The sequence below is a fragment of the Haliaeetus albicilla genome, chromosome 11 (genome assembly GCF_947461875.1).
Source record: "Haliaeetus albicilla chromosome 11, bHalAlb1.1, whole genome shotgun sequence".
In the NCBI taxonomy this organism is placed as follows: domain Eukaryota; kingdom Metazoa; phylum Chordata; class Aves; order Accipitriformes; family Accipitridae; genus Haliaeetus; species Haliaeetus albicilla.
This window is the reverse complement of record NC_091493.1, coordinates 3,204,325-3,229,286: the sequence shown is the minus strand read 5'-3', so window position 1 is coordinate 3,229,286 and position 24,962 is coordinate 3,204,325. Positions and strand designations below refer to the sequence as shown.

General features: G+C 42.1%; 1 protein-coding gene across 4 annotated transcripts in view; it reads left to right on the top strand.

Moving 5' to 3' along the window:
* The window catches only part of MICU1 (mitochondrial calcium uptake 1), a 107,596-nt gene that overhangs the window by 21,186 nt on the left and 61,448 nt on the right, over positions 1-24,962 (top strand). For 2 of the 4 annotated variants that reach the window (XM_069795858.1, XM_069795857.1), the window contains 4 exons: positions 3,465-3,648; positions 10,497-10,659; positions 20,342-20,385; positions 22,739-22,813. In XM_069795858.1, coding sequence (XP_069651959.1) covers positions 3,465-3,648; positions 10,497-10,659; positions 20,342-20,385; positions 22,739-22,813 — 466 coding nt within the window. The remainder of the gene's footprint in view (positions 1-3,464; positions 3,649-10,496; positions 10,660-20,341; positions 20,386-22,738; positions 22,814-24,962) is intronic. The other 2 variants (XM_069795859.1, XM_069795860.1) reach the window with 1 other exon arrangement.

Genomic DNA, 24,962 nt, shown 5'->3' with positions numbered 1-24,962 from the left:
CTTCAGGGTTAGAATAACTGAGCACTGTTACCTCTGGCATAAAGCTTTGTTATTTTAGCACACTGTTCTGCTTCTGTCACTCAAAGAAGAAAAATACTTTAAAGTGAGGGGTTGTGATTTCTCTAATTGGAAGACCTGCAACTATGGAGTATTGTGCCAATGCCTGGTGTGAGTCCCAGGATCCTTCATGGATGTATGTCCTATGGTTGCATGTGTTTGGCTTTCTCAAAGAATGATGTACTAAGTGAGAATTTAGCACTGAGTAGTCCTCTGTGGTAGGTAGGTGGTTTTCTTTGCGGATGACGAACCTAATCTTACGCTTGATTGTTGGCTTTCTCCAAGGATTAAAAGAAGACATTACTAAATAGGTAGGAAATACAGTCTTTGCCTCAAATTCAGTTCACTGCAGGGGGATAGAAACCTGAAGAGATTGGGAGGGTTGAAGCATGGCAGCTGGGATCCAGGGCAGGCATGCTCCTTGGAGAGAGGCTGGCAGCTAGCCTTGGCGCACAGTGAAGGGAGTCTTTGTATTTTCCTTTCCCTCTTGTGCAGAAACTGTAGCAACAGGCATGCGATTGGAAAGTCAGTCTCATCAAAAAATTCACTTGCTGATGGCAGTCCAGCAGGCTGGATATTTCTGGAGCTATGGGTTTTTTCCAGCCTTACTCTGACATCTGCATTGAAAGACTCCTTTATGTGGGTGCAGTATAGAAGTTGCAGTTGTTGGAAGCCAGGGATTTCAGAAGAGGATGGTTGTGCAGGATGTAAAATAGATGGAGTAGTAGGTGTACGTAGAGAGCAGATTCTTCAGTGGTTAATTCAGTGAGTAGTTTGGAGGTGAGGTGAGGAATAGCAGGTACTGTTTAAAACCTTGCTTGAGAAGTAGACTACAAACTCTGCTTTTATTCTCATAGCTCATTTTGCTTGTATGCTGGGATGGTGATCTAAATGTAGAGCAGAGTTAATTACCTGGATAAACTAGAGGGGGGCGGGGGGGAGCTGACTGTATTCAAACAGCCTATGTCTGTATTGCTGTAGCTGGCTTGACAGCATGATGGATTGAAGGAATGCGTAGGATCTGCTGAAAATGTTTGATTTTGAATTTCATCTATCTCTTCCCTGGTTTGCTAGCTGTCAGTCAAGCATTACAGGAGCAAATCTTCACTGTTACATCTATTCTCTGGCATGTTTCATGTGGAATAGCTTAGCTGTGTAGATAAGCAATCAATTGTCTACTGCTTTTCTGTCCCCAGGACCTTTTCCCAAGAGATTCTCTCAGAGCTACTTAAGACTGGTGTCCTGCCTACACAAGGGCTTTCCTTGTTGCCAGCTGAGGCTACACCAGCAGTGCTGACAGCTTGTTCTAGCAAACTGCCTATCAGCCAACACTACAACTCCACAGGGATGTGCCAGTGCTGATTAAACTTTCAGGAAGGGCTTCAGTAGAGGTGCCAGTGTGGACTTGAAGCTCCAAGAGACAGATTGGCATCTGGCTTTTCTGGGGAAATAATTTCCCTATCTTAAGGTGCTTGTGGAGGACTCAGATCCTGTCTTTGACAGTTTGGTTCAGTGGAGGTCTTAAAGATGGTGCTTCGCTGTAAGACTTATGAAAATTTATTGGCAAATAAAGGCTCAGCACCTTTTCAGAAAGGAGAGGCTGGCATGTTAGACTCCATTTTGCATGAAAAGGCATGATTAGTGCTGCTCTTCACCAAGCACTTGTGTATTTTATTAAATCAAACCCTTGCAATGGAGTTGTATTCTGTCCCAGGGTGGACTAGAAGCCTCTGAACTGCTTTAACCCAACCATAGTGCCATGGGTTATTGCATTTCAAAGCAATGCTAGGATCTTGGTGGATGTTCAAGTGCTTTTGGTACTTTGCTGAAGTATTTGTCACAATATGAACAAAAGTTAATTTGCTTTTGTCATGTTTCACTCTTGGGAGTTTATGCTAGAATAATAAAATTTTTGCTTCCCACCAGTACTGTGGAAGGACTTGAGTTCTTTAGCCCTTCCCCATCTATCCTGTACTGTGACTGTTAGTGGATTATTGGATGCTGGTAAGGAGTGAGTTGTCTATTTATTTTGATAGCGTTTAAATTAATTGAAGGAGCACCTACCCTCATTTCTTCTTCTTTGGAAGGTGGTGCACTGAGATTGCTGCAAAGCTTTGTATTGCTGGGGAGACAGGCATAGACTCTTCTCTGCTAGTTTTACATACCACATCTGTGTTTTCCAGGAAACTGGTAGGATGAAATGTGTAGCCTTTTGCTTAAAGCTTGGGAGACTAAAAAAATCTTGGTTTGTTTTTGTTTTTCTCCCAAGGCAGACTTTTTTGAATAAACTCATGCAGCTGTAAATGACCATGTTCATAGTTACAGGGAGTAGCAAAGTACCAGCTTTCATCCGAAGGCTGCTGGCTAATGAGTGGCACCTAACTGTGTGCAAGCCCTGTGCCCTGTGATTAATCCAAAATAAATTACCAGGAATGCAATGTAGAGGCAGCTTCGCTTCATTACAGGCAGGCTAGGATGCTTGCCTGAGCTGTTTGTGTCCTTTAGAAAGAGAAATAATTTTGTCAAACCATTCGCTTTGTTGCTTGTGACGTGTTAACATATCCTTAAGAGATTATAATTTCACTGATGTTAATGTGGTCTGAGCTCTTTCTGATTATGAACTGCTTTACAAGTAAAGCATAGGAAAGCCGTAGTACTGTTTGGCTTATGGATTTATCCTGCTTTTTATTTAACTATCCTATTGCCAGTTGCAATTCTGTGAGTTGCTCATGGCTTAGACTGAGTGATTTTGAGTATTGAGTCTTGGTCTAGAAACAGGGGAAAGGGGTCCTTTGCTCTGCCAGAGTTGTGTTTTGAGCTCGAGGATAAACAACTCCAGTTTTTGTTGTCACAAATCCTGTAGCACTGGAGTTTAGAAGAGTCATTGGTGGAAGAGGGAAATAAAACAGCCTGTCACCTGCTGGAGATAGAAGATAAATCAGTTGAGCTGAAACAAATAGGCTATTCTTTCTGAATCCTGCAGTGCTGATGGTAAAACACATTTCTATCACTTCATATAAATCTTTTTTGGGGACCAGGCGTGGAGTTTAGTACTAGAGGAGGTATGGTATGCCCTTCCCAATCTTTCTTGCATTTGTAGTTTTTGGGAGAGGGTACGATAAATGCCTGAGTGATTTGCTCTGGCGTTCTTGGACTAGAAAATCTTCCTGTGATTATTAGTTTGGGTTTTGGGGAGGGGGGGGGTAGAAATTTGATTACAGCAGGGAAAAGTATGCAATATTCCAAGGAGACTGATCACTTCTTTGTTTTTGCTTTTCAGTCCTCCATGGTGAACTGTAACAGGAGTTTCATTCAGGGAGAGCCTTGCAGGGCCATCTTTGTACTTTGTAGCCTTAGCACTCCTCCCGATAATTTCCTAAACCAGTGTTTTCTTTTCCCTTGTACAGGGCCTACGCAGAAGACTCGTCCTCTGTAAAACAGGATCCGAGGACAGAGCCAAGTGAGAAGGTGAAGCATGAGGAGGAGGAGGAGAGCAGCGGCAGTGAGGGCAGAAAGGCCGTTGCATCAGCCGACGAGGAAGCTCAGCCAGGAGGGAAGAAGAAAAAGCGTTCTGGGTTCAGGGACCGTAAGGTATTGAACTTGGGCGTGTTACACCTGCAGCCGTTGCACTGCAGTGGAAGAAGGGAGAAGACTTGCAGAACATCTTATTCAAATTGTGGTACAGCACGTGTATAGAATCTGGCTTTTGCTCTGTACTTGTCTTTATTTTCTAAGGGACCTTACTGTTTTGGGAACCTACTTTCTTGGCATGCTACCTTGATTTCTTTAGGTTGAAACTTGTTTATTTGGAAACCATAGTGCACTGATCCTCTGAAATAAAGACCTCTCTTCCCATCTCCAGCTGGATGTCCGAGAAGTGGCTTGCTGAGAAATCAAGGCTCCTGCCTTGATGGCTGTTAGGATGGTGCGTGCAAAGTAGGGAATCAGTGCAAAAGCTTTAAAACCATGTAGGGCATCCAGCATGTGTGTCTCTGAGTCCATCTGGTTTTGCCTGTGAACATACACAGTGTATGAAGGAGGAAGTAAAGGATGAATGTGGAAAGGAGGGTTATAGGAAAGGTGTACTTTAATTTTTTTCTTTAATTATTCTTTGTAAATGTAGTTGTTGAAATACAGCCTCACTCCCTGTTCATGGTTAGTTGTGTGTCCCTCTTGATGCTTATGCCTATCTCATTTTCATATCAGACACGTTTTCAAGAGGAGGAAAGCTTGAGTAATGAACTACATTGTCAGCTTGTGACCTGCCTTCACTGTTGGGCAATCCTGAGAGCTTTGGGCTCCACAGAACTGTCTGACAGCTAGTTTGGTACTATCTATAACCACTGTTATTGCAAGATGTACGATTTGGTCTGATGGAGAATCCTGTAACTGAGAGTTGGCAGACAGCAGTATTTTATTTTTTTAAACCTGTCTGGATGTTGGTTTTATGGGGCTGTGTTGGATGATTTAATATCTTTGCGGTGCCAAAGAGGAGAACGGGAGTATATGCTCTTCACAATTCCTTTCTGTATGATTTGCCTCTGATAATTATTTTTAAATCCGTATCCTGGAGGCTGCATCTCATTTGCTGTTAAATTGTGGATGGTCATATATAGTGGCTTAACAGCTTTTCATAAAAAATTAAGAGCTGTTCTGTTTGAAGTTGCTGAATCATATTCTGTTCTTGGTTAGAGTAGATTACACAACTTGAAATTTCAAGTGCATTGTGGTATTTGGGGCTCCAAGCTCTCCCTCTTGTGCCACGCTGGTGGTAGCTCAGTGAAGTTATGTTGTAAGATACTACACTGAGATATTCAGAATTGTCCAGGAATATGGGTTCTCAGCTTCTGCTGATTTTCTTGGCAACTGGGTGTCAGGTACTCTGGCAGCTTCAGCAAAACTTTGACTCTTGCCAGCACCACTCAAGAAAAGCGGGTTATTTTGTCCAGTGTCAGCAGATGGAGGCAGGTTGCAAAGAGCAAAGAAATGATCCACCTTCATCCACACGCTTATATTTAAAAAAGAACATTTGTTGATACAGTAAATGTAATGATTGATTTTTGCCTTATGTGGCTGGTTTCTTCTGGCAAGGGAAGCCAGAGAAAGTTTGTTTGCCAGCAAGGACTTTTATTCCAGTTTTTAGGAGCCATGCCTGCACTGGCCAGCTCTTTCCTTCCCATACTAGGCAGGGGAGGAATGTGGCCGCGCTTTCCAAATAAGACGTGAGCCAGGTGTGGAGGGTGCCCAACAGGTCCAGTGGGAACAACATGTAGCCTGGATCCCTTCTCAGTCCATAGTCTTCCTTCTTCCTACAGTGTTCTACTCGGGAGCAGCAATTTCAGCAGGGAGAACACTGCTTAAAACAGACCTCACAATCTTTTTGCCAGCATAAGCCCTTTTCTCTCCAGCCTTAAGACAGAGTGTATCTTCTGTGCTCTGAATGCCACTGTGGCTTTTGCTTCGTTTAATGCAGGATGCAACTGGTAGTCTCCCAGGTGCTAGGTTCCATGTTTGTGTTTGAGCAGCTCCATTGTGGGCTTGGTGTTTGATCAGTGAGTCAGCTCAGGAGGTATGTCTGAATGTTTCCAGCTCAGATGACAGAGGAAGGTGTGCCCTGGCTCCCAACTCAAAATCAGGGCTGCTCCCAGGATGTGCTGCTCCTCTGATGAGTTGTATAGCACCTAGGGAATTCCTGACCCTTCTATATGTTTTTAGAAAAAACAACCACCACCACCCACAGTAAAAACCCTTTCCAACTCTTCCCATAATTAATTGAAAATAGTGTGGCGTTTTCCTTGAGAAAAAATTAAGCTTAACTGAAAGTGTTTAACACTTGTTTGTTTTCCCAATGTTGCTTTTAATGAAGTTGATGATTAGTGGTGAAATAATAAAGTAGGCTTGACATTGCTATTTTGGGAAGTGATTCAGTGAAGAGGAAGTTGAAATACAAATCATTCCGCATCTGCTGGGGCTGGTGCTGGGGTTGCATGTGGTGGATGGTCACTGGGCACGTGCTGTCTTGCAGGCTATGCAATGTATTGCTCCTGACTGTGTAAGGCAGAAAAGGAAAAGATAGCTTCTATAGCTGCTGTAGTTTGAAGGCTGATGAGCGGTGGGTGGGCTGATGTGTTAATTAACTTGCTAAAAGTGTTTGCATGCAGCATTACGACTGCTTTATCAAGATCCCCTTGCAGTGTTTGCAGAGTCCTGCAGGCATGCTGCCTTAGGAGTGTTAGTCATGCTGAGACTTCATTTTGGTGTGCATTACAGTAGGAAACACAAAGAAAGTGAATCCTAATTAATATACCCTGCTAAGATACGTGCACTTTCACATGGTCAGGGAGGCCCCAGTGATGCTCTGGAAGTGAATTAAGATGTTAATTTAGAGCTTTATTTTCATGTCTGCACAGGATTTAATTTTTTTTTCTTTTAACCTGAGGCTTAGCGTAAACATTGACTGTCTCAACAGCAGCTTTGCTCTTGTAGAGCAATAGGGATTACTTGCTCATCTTTCTCTTCCAGTACATATTCTATTAATAAATGCCAAAAAGGGCCTTTTTCCTTCTGGTCACGTAATGTCTTTCTGGAGGCCCCTGATTACATGAGGCTGCAGTTCTGAGGACAGGATGAGAATTTTTGGCTGCTCTCCACTGCATCGAGGGCTGGTGCATACTGGGGGAAGGCAGCCGCCTGGGTGCACGCTTTGCCAGCAAAGTATTTTGGAGTATTCCCTAGGTGAGACATCATGAGAGGAGAGACTTGCCTGGGATGATTTTATGTCCAGATTGTTTTGAAGCAGTATAAAAAACACCTCACAAATGGTGGTGTGTACACCCAAATATATACACGTGTGCTTTTATTTTCACATTTGTATAGCGAGATCAGGGCACCCATATTATCACCCACTTTGTGTTTCGCACTCAGTCTTGAATAAGTGAGTTGTTCCCATTTGCAGGGTCTTGGCTGTTTCATTCTTGACCTAGCTTCGTGTTCAATCCAGTCTTGAAGTCAGAGGGATGGGTTATAGCGTATTTGTCAGCTTTTGCCAGCTGATTAGACCATGTTAGCAAAAATGAGGCAATTGTGAGTTCAGCTGCAGGCAAAAGGGAAGAAGTGTTGCTGCATTTGCTCAGTTCTTGTAGGAAAGTTTGAGGAAGAAGTGCGATTTCAGTTGTGATGAAAACAGCCTGTGAGATACTAAACAGGTATTTTAGGTTCTACTTTTTTTGGTCTGCATTGTGACTTATTCAAGACTGTTGTCCCTCATAATTTTTCAGGAATGTATTTGTCCAGAAAATTCTGGTTTCATGTATGTCACAGCTAATTGTTGGAACTCAAATGGGTGCAGATAATTAAAACTAACTGTAGCTTCCCATGAAACTAAGTAGCTGTACATAATCATTTTCCCTTTCGGATCTGAAACTCAAATCGCTTAACAGGTAGCACACATTTCATATACTGCAGTGGGCGTTAGAGAGGCTGCTTTGAGACTTCATGGAGGCGGTAGGCCAGCTCAGCTCTCTTTAGCCAGACGTGGCAAACTTTGCATCAGAAGATGATGATCATTGAAAATCCTTAGTTTCCTGCTTTGCTGTCTGATGCTGCTCTGAGACCTAATGCAAAACGAGACCGGCAGCTCTCCACCTGCTGCACGCTTGGGTCCTATTTTTGTAAAGGCATTCAGCTGCCTTTGTTGGATGAGGGGAAGCCCAAAACCACTTATATATTTCTTATGAAACCACAGACTGCATGGGGACAAACCTCTGGGTTTGCAGATCTGTGTGGGGTTGTTGTGCTGCACGCAGAGACAGGAGGCCTTTTTTTAGCCTGTGTCGTTAGTAAGCTTTTGTGAGCCACACCGCATTGCTTTAGGAGCCCTACATGGCTTTTGAGCAACAAACTGACCTTTCCTGTTCTTGAGCCGTGTGTTCAAAATCACATCCCTATGAGGGCCTGGCAGTCATCTGATGAAGCTCTTCATTTAGCAGTACGCATGGATAGAAGACGGGATGGCAAATGATCTAGGAAGGAACCATGTAGTAAATGGACGCTTTGCTTCTGTTGCAAGTGATGATCGTGGTGGACTGAGCATGCAGCATGGATCTGAATGGGGTGTGGGAAAATTGCTGTGCCCAAAGTCGAAGCAAAATGTAGACAGCTTAACATCAATAAGGCAGGTACCTTTAGGATTACCCTGAGCTTGGAATAAGAAAGAGTTGGCAGTGAAGTTGCTGGACTGGTAAGGAGGAATCTCTGTAAAGATGTCAGGCGAGGCAATGCCCATACTCCAAAAATGAGAAGGAAAGCACCTGACAGCAACAGGCCTATCAGTAGCATCTTGGCAAGATCTTAAAACAGATATAGAGGAAAGATCCGCTGCAGATGTGAAGTCAAATGGGATAAAATGAAACATGGTTTTACTAGCAGAAGTGTCAGGAGTAATGTCTTTTGTGCAGGAATGGAGTTGTTGAGTAAGAGGTGTGAGTTACCTAGTTGGGTTGAAAGAAAGCATTTGATAGTGCCTTGCAAGAAATTTTTCCACAAGCTTGGAGAATCGGGAGTAATGTAAAGTCTCAGGCAGACAAGTGTTTTAGCTGGAAAGCGGGCTGTGTTGAAAGGGTGTCACGAGTGGAGGGAGCTGCTGGTCATGGTCTGTGGTGTCTGCTCTTGGCTCCAGTCCTGGGCTTGATACTGTAGTTGGTTTTAGTTGCCTTGCTCAAAGGTAAAAATAGTTAACTATGGTTTTGGCTGGTCAACTTGGGTGGGGTATTATTCATGATATCAGGTCATGCTACAGGAAGGAGTGAGATATGGGCCTGCAATCATGAGTCAAAAGATAACTTTGGCATAACAAGTTACTGCCTGCCAGGTGGGAGCTCTAGACAAAGATGTGCAGCTTGGCAGCTGGAAAGAGCTGGGAAAGTGTGTGTTGTCGTTTACCGGGGTTCGGCTGATAGACGGTGACTTGCAACTTTGCAATAAAATAATTGTTCTCTATCCAGTGCCCTTATCTTTGGTGGACCTTGTGGACTGAAGCAATAAAAATGGGAGTAGGTTTGATTATAGGTGCAAAGTCTAGTAGCAAAAGGGCCAAGGTACAAAAATTTTCTTCTGTGCTGATGACTGCAGGAAAGAGGGAGCTGGTTGTAGTGGTTGATGCAAGGACATTTCTGAATTATGAAAAAGCTATGGTGATGCTAAGAAGAGTGGGGAGAACGCTTTAGATATTGTCATTATAGATAATGTCAGCTTTGGCTGCATTTGCTGGAGATATGAGCTGGAACAAATGTAGAGGAGAGAGGCTTTGCTTTCCCCTAGTTGCTTTTCTGAAGCCTGGCTTGGGGGATTAAAAACTTTGGCTTGTTTTATCCTAGAAGTATGAAAAACTGGAGAGGGTGTTTTCTGTCTGATAAACATCAGGGTGGAGAAGTTGTTTGAGTTAAACGACAAGGCTGAAATAGGACCAAAGCTGTAAATGATCTACAGCCGCCTTGGCAATACCCTTGATCTTGCCTGTTCTCTTCCAGCAGATCGTTGGTTGTTTTTTTTTTTTTTTCCTGTGGCTCTTGGCCAGAAGTACTGGAGGTTTCAAGTACATTATGGATTGTTAAACATGGCATGTAATGCAGGAATAAAAAGCTGAACTAAGAAGGAAAGTTTTCTGCTCTAATACATAATGAAGTGTAGGTCTTTGCCTTTTTCCTCCCTTGTGGCCTTATGTTGTGATTTTGTTTATAAAAGCTTTCTGTTCTCTTTGATTAATTCCAGCTGTGTGTTGGGGAATATGGTTCTAGGTACAAAATAATTGCTGCTGGCAGAGTTAGCAAGCGGCAGATTGGTGGGGAGAAGAGGACTGACTAAGGAATGCTTCTGCAGTATTTTGCCAATGTGATAGAAAAGAGGAAAAAATGAGGTTGGGTGACTGAGCAACCAGCTGTGGCTCCAAGTAGTTTTTTCCAAGGCTCAGCTTGAAAGTAAAGGTCTCTCCCAGCTCTCCAAGACTTTTTTTCTTTTACTTCATTTATTAATCACAAATCAGTCCCTTCAACACTATGGTTAAAATGTTGAGCTGCTTTAGATTCATGAATGTGATACTAGTGCTGTTTTATGTTCATGTTTAAAAGTGCCTTCAGGGATTTTGTTAATTTGTTTTTCCTCTGCCATCGTGAACAGTCAAAACGTACTGATAGTGAAGACTCTTACTGTTTGCTCTTAATCCTGGGACATCAGGAACTGATATTTCCAATTTTCCTGGTAGTTAAAAGGCTGAGGCTAGGAAGGGGGGTTGACCCTTTCAGCATTTTTTTCTCAAGTGTTGTGTTGCTGCACACAGCTTTGTTGTCCTGTGGCAAAACCTTCAGAGGACTAAGGGTGGCTGCTAATGTAGGTGTTGGGGGAGGAACCATGCACATCTAATGCTGGTTAAATTTCATTTCCAGGTCATGGAATATGAGAACAGGATCAGAGCCTACTCCACACCAGACAAAATCTTCAGATACTTTGCTACTTTGAAAGTCATAAACGAGCATGGTGAATCAGAGGTTTTTATGACACCGCAGGATTTCGTGAGATCAATAACACCTAATGAAAAACAACCAGAAAGTAAGTGATGTGTGTGTAGTAATGGGAGGAACTAATACAGTGAATGAAATAAACTCTTCAGTCTCTGCTTACCTGATCTTTAAACTTCCCATCAAACAGTTATATTGTCTGGTATCGTTCTCGTTATGTTGAGAGGTACAGCACAAAAGGGGGGTTGCTGTCTGATTAGGGTGCTGCCACAGTGAAAAAAAAGTGATGCTCTAAACCCATACGTGATGGCAATGCTATGATGTGCGGCAGGATAATGGAGAGACAACAGATGCATGAGTGAGGCATAAAGCTACCAGTGCAGCTGTGCAGGGGCCACACTCATGTCTCCAGCAGAGCCTGCAGTGTGTTCATGCTGGCTTGAACCTGGCTGACTGGCAGCAGTGCAGTACTGCCAAATAATGGTGATCATTCAGGTTCAGAAGTGTTGGTCGTGGTATGCTTCTTGGGAGCTTTGAACCTGGGATTGCTAGGGCTAGAAAGCACCTCATGAAACTATCTATTCCATCTCCATGCTCCAAACCCAAAATTAGCCTAATGCCTTCCATGTTGCCTAGAGTGCTATTGCAGCATAGTAGAGCTCATGAGCCCTTGAGGAGCAGATGAGATTACTTTTTTACATATTTAATCGTGAAAGATTACCTTCAGTGGAAACGTTTTAAGAAGTGTTCATAGACCTACAAAAGGAGGTTGCTTTGGCAAGGAAACCTTAGCAATAAAGGGGTCCAGGCAGCCCCATGTGCCTGGCTGAGCTGTGATGCTGCTGGCCAGGGTGGGACTCGCCTCTGCTGGCTTCAAATTCCCTGCGGATTGCAGGGAAGCATGTTAGCTGTGGTACCTCTGGGGGTTTGGCTGGCAACAAGCAGGAGAGCAGACACTTTTTTCTGGTCTGGAAAGCTGTGTCCTGAGCATTTGGTAAGAGGTTGGTTTTTGTGGGGTAGCAGGAGGATTTTGCTTGTCTTCTGTTTTGGAGAAGATTTGTCTTTTGGATGAGACATGGGAAATCAGGTTTCTTGGTCTCCCACAGTGTATCTGAAAGAATGAAACAGGCTCTTCTCTCTGCAGGCATTAGTGAAGAACCTCAGTCCCCAAATGTTAACTTTTTGAGAGTGGGGTTTATGTACAAAGTGTGAAACTGCTTTGATGTCTTGCATGACAGCTGCTAAATAAATACCATGTACGCTTGTGCTTAGAAAACAACAATATGAAGTGTGTGCAGGAGGGACAAAAAAAATAATCCTGGCATTAGTGTTAAAAGAATGTTGGTGAATTGATATCTATTATCAAGTCCTGAAAATGGCTGTCGTTTTCATATGAATGACATGGTTTCATCTTCAGTGAAGAAGTAGTTTGAGCAATAAACAGACGATAGTGTTCTTAGATAAGACAGTAACACACAATTTCAGCATCTATCTAAAGCTCCTTGAACTGGTAATTTGAAAAGCACTAGCACCTGGTTGAGTGTGAGTCTTCCCATGCAAGTAATTTTTTTTTTTGTCAACCAGCTTAAAAATAGAAAACATCCTATGTTTAATTTGAACGCATCTGATCCACTTTTACTTCTTCCATACAATGTATGTGCTTGGTGCATTTTAAAGTGTGCGCAGAAAATAGGTGGACGAGTGCTCAGAAAATACCTACTTTGGAGACAAGCAAAGGTGACTAATGGGAAATAATTTGTCAGTCTTAGCCACTAACTTCCTGCTGTAACTATTATTATCCTGGCTAGGTGAGCTGCTTAAATGGCTCTGTGAAGCCTGTCGCTGCCTTTAAGTGCCTGTAAATGCTGCCAGTCAGTGACACAAAGCAGCCTATCAGGGAAGAAAATTGCCTTAGTGATACTTAGAGGTGCTCTTGGAAAGTTGAATGAGATGGAAATTGAGCTTTGGGTGCCCATCAGCAGGCAAAGCAGGAGCATGGGCATCTTCTGTCTTGTTGGTTTGAAAATCCGTCTTGAAGAACATTACAGTCATGGACTTGCTTCTAGATGAAGCTGCTGCTAGGATGATTGTTCCTTATGAGCACTGTACATCATGGCAATCACAGTAAATGTTTTTTTAATACATAATAAACAGTAGAAGAGTAAAACACTTAATGCTACAGTAAAGTCAAACTAGCCATAACCTTGTTCCCAAATGTTTTAAAAGCTGGTAGTGGGGGGGGAAAAAAAAAAAGGTAGTTCTGATTTAAAACCAGAAATTAAAGACAAAGACTGCTACCTGCTGGCCGGTTTATTTCCATACTTTACATCCATTTGGTACTTTTGACTCATAGGATAATCTAGATAATATATTAGTAGGGAAATGCCAAGGCTGCTTTCTCCCTTAGTCACGACTCGGGTGTGTCCTCCACCAGGGCTGGAGCATCCCGCCTTCATACCAGGGTGCTCCTTTGGGTAGTGATGTAGCCCTGAGCACGCTTTGGAAATCTCCTTCAGGTAGCGTTGTAGCCTGCTGCAATCAGGCCTACTAGCCTACTAGCTCGGTAGGTTAATGCTTGAACTGAACTACGGGTTACTTTCTGCAGTCCTGTTGATCCCAAGGTTTTCCGTGAGCGGTATTTGTTGGTAGGTTTGTGTGGCGAAGCAATCACCTGCTGGTCCTGCATAAGCAGGCCAAAACATGAGCAGTGCAGGGGATGCTCTGAATGCTTAAGATACTGGTCCTAATCTCAGCGAGTAACTTCTTGTTAATGTATCTGCTATTTTACGGAGAGAAAATACTGTGGAATATAAGTGATACAGAGTAATGAGGTATTTGAGTCTCTGTTGTACTTATTTTAAAACTATTAATCTACTGTGAGGTATCTTATGCCTGATTCATTTTTATGGATTACGTAGGGGAAGGTTTGATTTATTGTCAATAAAGTGTCAACTTAATTCTAGACTGTGTTTTGCTAGCTTGGGGGAAATGAATGCCAGTTCATTAGCTCCTGTGGGTTGCTTTCTCTTAATAGTTCAGTAAAACTTTGTGCTGTAGCTTTTCCAAGTAAACAAGATGTGCTTAAGGTGTGACACACTCTTGCTGAGCTTGCAAGTGTCTGTCAGAATAAGCCAGAGAGTGGCATTAAACTTGGAAGCTGCTTTAAAAAGAAGAAAAAAAAAATCTTTATCTGCTATCTCAAAAGTCCAAGTGCCAACAGAAGCGTGGGCAGTGATATCTGCTCCCTGCAGTCCTGTGTTGTTTTTTTCCTCCCACCTCCTCTGGTAGCTGAGAGGTTGCTCGGCTCCAAGGCTGGATGAGCAGGGATGGTTGCTTCGTACCTGGCGCTTGCTTGGTACCCCAGCCCAAAATCAGCTGAAAATGACGTCTCAGTCTCTGGGTTAGGGTTTGCAAAACCCTCCATTTTAGATGTTGCAGCTCTTTGAAGACAGTGTGGGCTTTTTCTGGAAAAGGTGTATGAAGCCATGACTCGCGCTGTAACCGTGCCTGATACTTGCAGGTCATTGCTGGTGCATTCTCTGTAGTCCTACGTAGCTGTTGGCCTGCATTAATGTTTCTAAGTGCTTGGACCTGCTTGGTGGTGGCCTACCCAGTCCTCCTCTCTTTCCTAGTCTGTGAGTTTCCTCAATTTCCCCAGCTTTCTCTGTTTCCATTCTGCATTGCTTGTTTTCCTGGGGAAAGTGAGTATTTTGGGGCATCCTGGACTAAAAAGGAGCTGTGACATACTCGGCCAGTACTAGGTTTTTTTGGCCTTTGCAATAAGGATTGACAGAAGTAAAAAAAGGCTTCATATCTCATCACAGCGTGCTGTAATGAAGACAGGTTAGACCTAACCAGTTCCAGTGTTAGCCTCCCTGGTTAACCCAAATTCCTGCTGCATGCAAGACACTTTTCATGATCCACCACGCTCTGCAGCAGCTCAAATAGCTGAACTCTTGGAAATGATCTGGAAGGTTTTTCTATTTTTTTTCTTTTTTTTTTTTTTTTTTTTCTTGTCTGCAAGAAACCATGAACATGCTGTTGAAGCTCAGCCAGAAGCAGCAGCTGTGCCCCTGCAGCCTCTGTGCGCAGGATGGTGTTGGAGGAAAGGAGCTGTGAAAGATGGAGCCGATGTCTGGTGACTTGATCTGACTGTATAGCTTGATTCTCGGTTTTGAAACGGTTTGTTTTTCATGTCTGGACTTCATGAGCAGCTGAGCACAAGCTGGCTTCCGGATTGTTGCAGTGCTTGGGTGATGATTTGTTATGTTGTGTTAAGTTTGTAAAATAGGAACCTGATCTTCTGTAGAACCAGCAGTCATGAGCTGCGACAAGCACTCACCTGGTCTGGTGGGGACGGGGAGGACTCCCTAGGCTTGTACAGATCGCTAAAGTTAATGCAAAGTGTTCAACCGGGATATTTAAGACCCAGAAGGAAACTAGAGATGCTGAACTTGCCTTCTGGTTTGTTCGTGGGGACTTCTGTGTTCTCCCCCAAATACATCTGCTGGAGAGGTGTTCAGGGAAAGGATGTGAGTGAGAGGGAGAGGTAACTCAGTGGTTATCTCCTGAACCAGAAGGGTGAATAGATGTGGGTGTTTTTTCTGTGAAAATACAACATTCCTAGGCAAGACTAATTTCTGAGTCTGTAATGTCTGATACGAGACCCCAGGAACCTAGCCAAGGAGGAGCAAGTGAGAGGTGCATTTACATGCATGTTTATGTGATATTCATCAGAAGAAACAAATAATTAGGGCTTCCAGTATTGATGATGGGTTGGTATGGCTGATCAGTTGTGTTATGAATGTACATCTCGTAGGGAGACTGACTTGCCTGGTGGAGGAGGGGGAGATAAATGAGAGCAAAGTAGTTCTTTGAACAAAACAGTTCTGGACTTTAACACAAACCTGAGAGTGTTGCCCCCTGAGAAATCTCAGGCAGCTCATTCTTTGCTTGCAGATTACATTTTAAATTCAGGGGAAAATACGCATACAAACATCAGAAGCTGGATTACAGCTCTGGAGGGGAAAACTTGGTCCAGCATTTTCTCCTCCCGTAACGTAGTGTGTTGCAGGCATGGTTAGCAGGCTCTTCTTCAGTCTTGGTAATTGGCCCTTTTGCTCATCTACTTGCAAGAAAAAGAGTCCATGTTATCTATTAAGCAACAATGAAGGAAAAGCAGATGATGAGTAAATGTTACCCAAATAATGTGAAAAATCTGATAAGGATATAAAGACTGGAAGGAGTTGAAAAGGTTTTTCTATCAGTGGAAAACTGCTGGCATCCCAGAGGAAATCATGATGGTTTCCAATTGACCCTAACTGTGTTCTTGGCATAATATAATCGTTCTTCTGGATGCTAGTTTGTTAAATATTTTTTAACATTGCAATCTAACATCTGCTGCCCATGGTTTGTTTGTTGTTTTTTTTTTTTTTTTTTAACGGAATAACATGAAGAGCTTAGTAATTGTTTAGATATTTATCAAGTGTGGTAATTAGCTAGCTTTGAGTGAATCTGTGGAATGTATGTTTTTGTTAATGGAAATATAATAAGCATTTAACTTTAGATTTGATTAGAGCTGAACAAGAGTAATAGCAGGTTATCCTGTGGGTTTTTTTTCCTTTACATAAATAATTCCTTCTCCATTAAAACATCCTCCCCAGCCCAAAAAGAAAGAAGTAAACGCAGAGAATATGGGTTTCCTGTTGAACACCCTCTTTTCCCCATTGTGGCAGGCAGTGAGTGTAAGTAATTTGGATTTATTTTGAAATGTTTTTTATTTTTAGTGTACTGTGAAAGTACCATCATGTGGATAAGAGTGGATGCCTATATTCTTAGTATTGATGAGTAAGTGGTGTCAGTCTAATCTGAAATAACACATCTAGTGATGGTACTTGCTTAGGTACTCCACAGCAGTGCTGCTGTTGCCCTTGGTCCCCTGGTAGTACTTCAGGTGGTATCAGAATTTGTAAGAGTAATACATAGCAGTACTTAACGATTACAAGCAAGCTGGCTATGGTGAGCAAATTTGGAAATCGTTGCAGGTCACCATCGGTGCCGCTGAAAGCGCGTGGCTGGTGCAGAACCCTTGGCTGGGGGAGCAAAAGGGGCTTTGATAATCCAGAAGTGTAGTGAAAGGTGAGGTGGTGTACAGTGTTCCATGTAAATAAAAGGTCTGTTCTGGGGCAGGTCATGGTGAAAGCTCTGGGTTTGGGCAGAAACAAGCACCAAAGCCCAACTACTCCGGGTGGTCCCTAGGCAATCTGGAGTAGCTGTGGTGTGCATTGCGCTGCCTTTGGTCGCGGGGAGACTTCATGAAGCAGCCAGGTATCCTCCTGAAACTATTTCTGGATTTCATTGCTGTCTCTCTTGAAGTCCTTTAATCCATTTCTGGGAAAACAGTGTTTCAGCCCCGGCTTTTCAGTGAAAGTTGGAAAAGCTCTTTTTTACTGTTAAATGTGCCTATTAGCTTGTGTTCCTGCAGCTCCTCGGGAATAGCCCAGCCAGGGGATATTTGTTTTATGAGTGTATCACTTCCAGACAATCCTGCGGTAGCTTTAACTTAGCACGCTGCCTTTTGAATAACAGAGATGTAATAACTAACATTATTTCCTTTCCTTGTTCAGATGTGATTGTCCTCATTTGCGCAGTGTTTCCGTTAGCTCTCCAGCCTACACAAATGCTGAATTCCTATTATAATGTCTTGGAGGAAAGGCCTTTCAGGTTTTTTATGTAATGTAAAGAAAAAAGAAAGCAGGCATCAGGCAACAGTCCCACTTTGTTTCTTGGTTTCCTTTTGTCAACTATTAAGATTAAAGACTTGTGGAAAAACACATAGCTAAGTCCATAAAAAAGAAAATAAAGTGCATTGGGAAAGGGAAAATGTATCGAGTAAAACTGTGTGCCTTGAACATATAAATGCCCTTTTTCAGCTTTTGAATTGGCTTATTCTGTTGGGAGCTATGGTAAGGAGAATTTTATAGAGGGACTGAAGCATGCAGTGTAGTTAATCCAGCAGAACAAAGGGGATATCGTTGTGCATGGTTGGGAGAAAGGGTGAGCATAAAACACTGATGTGAACCAATATGCTTGTGCTTGCAATAGGTAATGCAAGCTGGTACAGTGACATGAAAAAAGGCAGTAGCAGCAGTGACAAATTTTTGTGTTGCATTTTCATATAAATGTCTCTCTCCCTGATCTCCGAGACATGCATAAACCAAGGTTATATATTTGCTTCTCGTCGGAAGCGATTGTGTCGAAGGAGGCTGACATGATATGGGTAATAACTACATTTCTGTAACTGCTATGGTGTTGTAAGCAGTTTCTTCAGCAAATAATGAAATGCTCAAAGCTCTGAAATGTGAGGACAGACCTGGTAACTTCTACACCAGGCATGAGGGTTTGGATGCAGTTACCAAAAAGCTGTAAGTCAGTCAAGGTCCATCACTCTGTCCCTTGCAGGAGTAGTCTCAGGTTACCCAGATGCTTTGTTTTTCTGTGTCTTTTCGTTAGGTGCCACAGGAATTGAGTAAACACATGGAAACAAACATTTCCATGCTTAGGTGAATGAGGCTGGACCAAACCTTAGTCTGGAGGCAAACTACCCTGTATTCAAAACTCCTGATTTCGTCAGTGTGTTCTTCTTTTGCTGACTACATCATTGTTGAAATTTATTGCTGTGAACTCTTGTGGTGCTTTTTAGTACCCTGCAGTCATACCCCCCATCACGTCCCCTTTTGCCCATCTCATGTTACATCTGTGGAGAGCACAAAGTTTGTAACACTAGCCTCTTCATTTAGTATAGGTACTGGTATTTTGCCTTTTAGGTATCATTTGGCTGTTTTGAATAACTTTTCTATATGTACATACAGACTTGTGTATATATATAATTATTTATTGTATATTATACAAATATTTATTATATATAAGTATATATGATTTTTTAATATATCTATATCTATATAAAATAGTTGTTAGTTCATCTTTCCTTGCTGTTTAGCTACACAAACATCCATTCATTTTGGGTCTGCTTTGAAACCTGTTTGCTTTCCCGATAGTAGTGTCCAGTTGTTGGGGGAGGGGGGATGCCCTTAAGACATACTTTCACTTCCTATTTTTAACCCATCTCTTTTTTTAGCTTTCTGTGAGTACGTGTATAATGTCGGGCTGTCAGGAATATGTCTTACAGCACTATTTCCTGGCATGGGAAGAGGAGGTGTGATTGAGAAATTACTTTATTATGGCACATGGACATAAGCTAAGCTCAGCTTAGTGGTCAGCATCCAGATGGATGGTCAGGGGTGAGCTCTGACCAGATAACATGTCTCTAGTAAAATAAACACATTTATTTAATGAATCTTGCCTTTAAATGTGACAATACTTACTGTACTGCGTTTATACCCACAACTTTGAGGACAAAATTCTTCAGAAGAAGATTAAAGTCTGAAAATGCATATGAACATGCAATTTTCACTCTGTTGTCAGGCCCACAAAATATTGAGAAGGTGCTTTCTGGCTTGAATATTCACAAATCCAGAAAGTCCTCTGAAAATTACCTTGGCATTTGCAATTGGTGACAGAAGACTTTTAGCTGCTTTGGTTCAGAAAGGTTGAGGAGGTCGCCCTGGAGCGATTAATAACTCCATTTTCTGCACCGTAAACATTATGAACTTTTCCAGTAGATGGGAGGGCTTTTATTATCCTCCTTCACGAGCAGGTGATGCAGCAGGCGTGGGAGAGGTTTTATTTTGGTTTTTTTCCATCTTTTTTCTAATTTAAATTGAAATGAGGATGTGATAATTATAAACAGTGGCAAAAAATGCAGGGGACATCGCTCTGCTGAGGGGTTTTATTCTTCAGAGAACTGAAAATTGGCCTGTGCTCTCCCAAATTACTGGAAGTGCTCAATTTGAGTTCTGCTTAATCTCCTCTCAGGGCACATCTTCCCGATTTTGGATTGCAAAGCTCAGATAATTAATCTTCCTGAATATTTTTGTCATCTTGCTTGTACGTGCATTCATCAGTGTGCATATAACCTGCCAGGCATTGCGGGTTAGATTGAGAGCTCTGTGCCTTGACTCTGCAAATGCTAAGGGTTTTTTTTCTCACCCTCTTCAAGATAGAAAAAACATTTTGTGATGGTATGAGAGATTGAATTTACTAGTATAAATAACCCGTCTCCCTGCCTTTCTTCAAGCTGCCCTTCTGGCTAAAGTACTTGCCTTCTTACGAATGTAGCTACAGCTTATCTCCTTCAAAATCTATTTACGAGCAATTTTATACTAAAATATGAACAAGTTTTGGATTTATTTGGGAATATCGCAATTCACTATGGGAACAATTCTTTGTTTTCCCATTTGTGAGCCATTCAAAAGGTGTTACTGAAAACAATAAGAGTTTTATGAAAATGCATTTACATAGGGCATCAGGGGTGAAATGTTTGCCTGGTAATAGTGCAGAAATCTTTTACTTTGGGGTGGGTATTTCAGGCTCTTGATAGGTGCTGGGAGCTGTGCTCCTACTGTCCCTGCTAGAAGGAGGCCGTCTCCTCTGATGCCATGAGTTTTGTTGTCTTTCATGATCGAAATACAAAGTACAAAATGCATGAAGCCAAACAAATGTTCCTTCTGTTCTGGTACTTTCTACTGATGTTACTCAGTGCATTTTACTTTCTAATCCTCAGTCAAACAGAAAACCCAAGAAATGCTTACTTTTATACTCTAAAAGCATTTTTCTTTTTAAGTATTCTTTTTTTTTTTTTCCCCCTCTTTCAGACCTGGGCCTGGATCAGTTTATAGTGAAACGCTATGATGGGAAGGTGAGTACATTAGACTATTAAGTGTATATTATTCAATGGCTTTTTTAACCTAGAGCCCTTTAGTTATTACCTGCATGTGGGTGTAAGTTAAATGAAGTCTTTGAAGTATTCTCTTCTGAGCTTTTTATTGTTTAGTAGCATTGCAGTGCTTTTTCTGTAATGACAGAAAGATTATTTTTTCTAAAGGGGTCTTATTTTAATGTTTACAGACAGAATATTATCTCTTCTTATATCCTGTTAGGCCAGGAAATTACAGGTTGTAATGACATTTCCTTGCTGCTTCTTTATAACTGCATGAGAGCCCCACAAGTTATGCTGTTTCAGGGGAAACTTGCTTGACCTTTCCCTTCCAGACTCATCTCCAGATTCCTAAAGGAAGGAGACACTTTTGTGTTTTTATCTGCATCCTGAGTATGTATTTCCCCCGCTATCAAACAGCCTTACTCCATTTCCCTTTTGAACCTTAGGTCCTTTCTACAGCAGTGCACAACTGTTCTGGATGTTTGTGCTGTCATGATACGTGTTGGTAAAATGTTGAGCGTGCTGTGATCTAGTTTTGTCTGCCTGCTTAAGTGGAGCTGCGTAGCATCCTACCTGTTTTTATGGAAATCAGAGACCCAATTAATCACACCATAAATCCCATTGGTATGGAGGAGTACGGTAAAGGCAGTTCATATCGACTTCTTGATGCAGATAACTGCAGGTTAGTTGACCTTCCATTATATCACTATGGGCACATAATGGTACTCCAGCTTTTAGCAATATTTTCATTTCATCAGCATCATCTGAAAATAAAGCTTCTGTTTGTTCCAAAGGGAAGTCAGAATCTGATGCCTTCATTGCTGAGTGATGTACCTGATACATAGTGTCAGGCATTTCCAGAAAGCCTCAACACTGAAAAAAATGCATGTAAAGCTTTATTCGGCAGCTTTGTTTATTTCATTCAGCAGCTTCACTGCTGAACACGTGCAGTTCCCTGTCTTGTTTTGTGTTTAGTGAGGAAAGTTAAAGACAGAAGGTGATCAAATAGCTGGGGTCCCTGTCATCAGCGGTGTACAAGTGCTCTGGTTACCCAGACAGCAGAGCAGGATTTTGTTTGAAAACAGGCAATTGGAAGGTAGTATTTTGGCAGTTAGTTTTGATGCATAAAACTATGACGCATGTTGTGAACACTTGTTTTCTTCTCCCCCTGCTACAAACCCAATATCTGCTTTTCATAATTAAAAAAAAAAAAGTACATATATCCTTTGCAAAATATCAAATGTTTCTCCCTCTGGTTTATGACAGTCTATTATGCATCCACTCACTTTCATCGTTCTGTGTTGTCAAGCTATCACATTCATCCCTTAGGCTTTACATAAACAAGATTTGTTTGTAGAGAAGAAATGCCGAATCCCACACTATTTTTGCTAATCGTTCCTCTGTTCCTGAGCACTCCACAGTCGGTTCCTGTCACATTGGATAAAAGATCCAAAGGCAATCTCTTCGCTGAACTCAACTTTCTGGTCCTCTGCTCCTCAGCACTGAGGGCTTGAATTGCAGCGCATTTGGATGCGATGGACACAGTCACCACACAGGGGTGTTGAAAACCCACTGTCAGTGTTTGAGGTACTGTGCTCGACTGTGCATCGTCATCCATGCTTTTAGGATCTTGCCTTTCAGTGGGGTGAACATCTGTGCTGGCTGAAGGGTGGAGAACAGGTAGCCTTTGCCTTGTGCCCTACCCACCTTTCGCTCTGACCTGTAGCAAAGTGAAATTGCTTTTTATGTAAGTTACAGATGTTGGCGCTGCACTTGGATGTCCACGTGCTGTGGTTTGGATAGTCTGAAAGTGAGGCAGCAGATTTAGGGTACTGCAATAGACTTTTCTTCATTGTTATCTTCTCTTGGGACTTTTTTTTTTTTTTTGCCACAGTCTAATAACATCCTAGAAGCAGTTTGCTCTGTTGAAAATGAAGAAATAGAGGTTCTTGTTTGCTTGGCTGTCTGCTTAAAGACACCTTGGGACTAGCTAAATCTGGCTGTGGCTATTAGGGTAGTGGTAATGTCCAGGTGAGAGAATAATTCAAGGAGAGTATAAAATAAGTGGGCCTTGGCTCTCCCTTGGTAATGAAAGAAGCTGATGGTAGACTGATCTGTCTGATAGCATCTTGTTCTCATTTTATTGCTTGCTTTGGGTTTTAGTTTAAAAAACAACACTGTCTTTACTCGGTCAAGCACCAGCTGAGGTGCTGCAGAGCTGACCTTACTCATTCGAGTTTCACTTGCATAGTAGCACCCGAGGGATAAAACCTTTTTGCATCTTTTCTTCCTTGCCTGTTTCTAACTATGTATTCCTCTTGGGTTATCAAAGCATCCTCTACCTGGAGACAACTTTCTGGCGCTTTCCCTTTGTGCGTTGGCGGAGCTGATGAGCTCAAGCAGAAGGGTAAGAGGTCCATCGTTCCCCTAAGCATCCTTAGGAATGTCACGCAGAGGTAATGGGACTTGCAGTATAGGTGTGTGCTCAAAAAGTAATAGGCCTGTTTACTGGAAATTTCCTCTTCATTTTTAAGGTGAAAGGAGTATTTGGGCAGTCAGACACAAGCAAGCTGTTGTACTGAAAAGTACTGACAATCTGCAGGCTAGGTCCTGGATGAAGAGCAGAAAAGAGAATTAATTTTAGTTCCAAGCAAAGATGTATACTCAGGGTTGCATGCAAGTAATAATTTAGAAAGAGATTTAGTTAAAAGAATAGAACCAGCTGTGCAGTCAGTTGCATTTTAATTATATACTACAGGACAATGTTTAAAGTATCGGTGTGAATTTTGAGCCTATATGTTTGAGGTTTAAATGCTACAGCATTAGTAAGCAGATGTATGAGCTGCTCTTTTCACAGAACCAATTTTATTTACATAAAACTACCATCAAAACAACTAATTGGGTGTCATGTGGTGATGGGGACTGGCCTTGCCAAAAGATTTTGTGGAGTGATGTGCCTCTGTATTGTAGTTGTGTCAAGTTTCTGAAGCATCTTGCTGTGCGTGTGACTGAATGCTATGGTGAGAAGACAATACCCTCTTTTTTCTCTTCCTGCCCCTCCTTCTTCCTAGTGATAATTTATAGAGTTGATGGGGAGGGGGGTAAATGTTACTGCCTTATTAATGGGAACAATGCTCCTGTAATTTGAGCCTAAATGCTTTTTCACTGACTGAGACCAAAAACCCTGGAGACACTCATCCAGCAAAAACCCTTGGTCAGATCTATTTGCCAACATGAACTCTTACTTTTCTTTGACCTGCTGCTGAGCTGAGTGTGTAGGGATGCAACTCTGTCCCTGGCTCCATTTTTGTCTAAGTAGTTTTTCCCCCAGGGGAGCAAGCTCTGGAAAGCAGAGGAAAAGAGGCATTGATTACTATTCATTCAGAGTAGGAAAAAAAGTATTAATCAGTCTGCAAACATTTCAAAGTGTTTATATTGAGCTTGAACAAAAGGCTCACGTGAGAATAGACACAATCTAATGTGTAGCTCACGGTGCTGTGGCGTGAAGGTATCCAGAGCACAACTGTTCATCTGCTCCGTTTCCACTGTGTCTCTTTACTCCTCTTGCATTTTGGCGGTGGGAAAGTAAATGCTTTTTTAACCCATCTGTAGGAGAATTATCTCCTGTTGTCCCTTCTCTTGTCCTACCATCTTGAAAAGCATGCCCCTGGTTAGGAGGAGTGAAGTCCTATTTAATTTAGGATGTGCTGTTCCCCTGCTGCATAATGTTTGTTAGGGCTTAAGAAAGGGCGCTTTTGAGGATAATGTGGAGATGTTCTTTGCATGTCTGATTTTCAAGCTGAGGTATTGTGCTGTTTCATCACTTGCTACTTGTATCTTGCTTAGCAAGATGATAGTGATGAGTAAGTTCTCGCTAAGTAGAATTATATATCTTAGCACGTGTAATGCGGTGTGAGCTTTGTTAATGTTATATAAGTTGTAATATGGATTTTGTTTAAAATTTTCTTTTTCATGCCCTGTTTACTTGATGGTTTGGGTTTTTTTTATGCATTAATGATTGACAAGGTTAATCTCTCAAATTAAAAAAGAAGTGATGCTGTTAGTGGTGTTCCTCTAAAGTGTGAGCTGCATATCCACCCTGCTGAGAGCAAAATTATGCCCTGTCGCCTGGGTCCTTTGGTGTGGTCCCCATCCTGGTGAGCCACCACAGGGGAGCTCCCAGGCATCATGCAGCTGAGCTTTCATCAGTGCAGCCTGGTGGAAAGGTGTGAGCAGAGGCAGAAAATGGATGTGGTAGGTGTGCACAGCATAGATCTGTATTTGTGCAGCTGGGTGCTCACACTGAAGGCAAGATGTAGTGCTTTTAAGAGACGTCTAACCTATTTAGGCAAAAAAACCCCACCTTAGATGACTTATTAGTTTAATACAGAATACACTTGACTTGCTCTTTTTTGTTCTCCTGTGGGGAAAATTTCTTGCAGCTGCTTAATATGAACAAAAGCCTTCAAGCTACCAGCAACAGCTTACCCTCCTGCTACCCTTGCTGCAGTAAGTAATTACAGAGGCTTTCAATGCCTTCTAATTAAATTTATGAA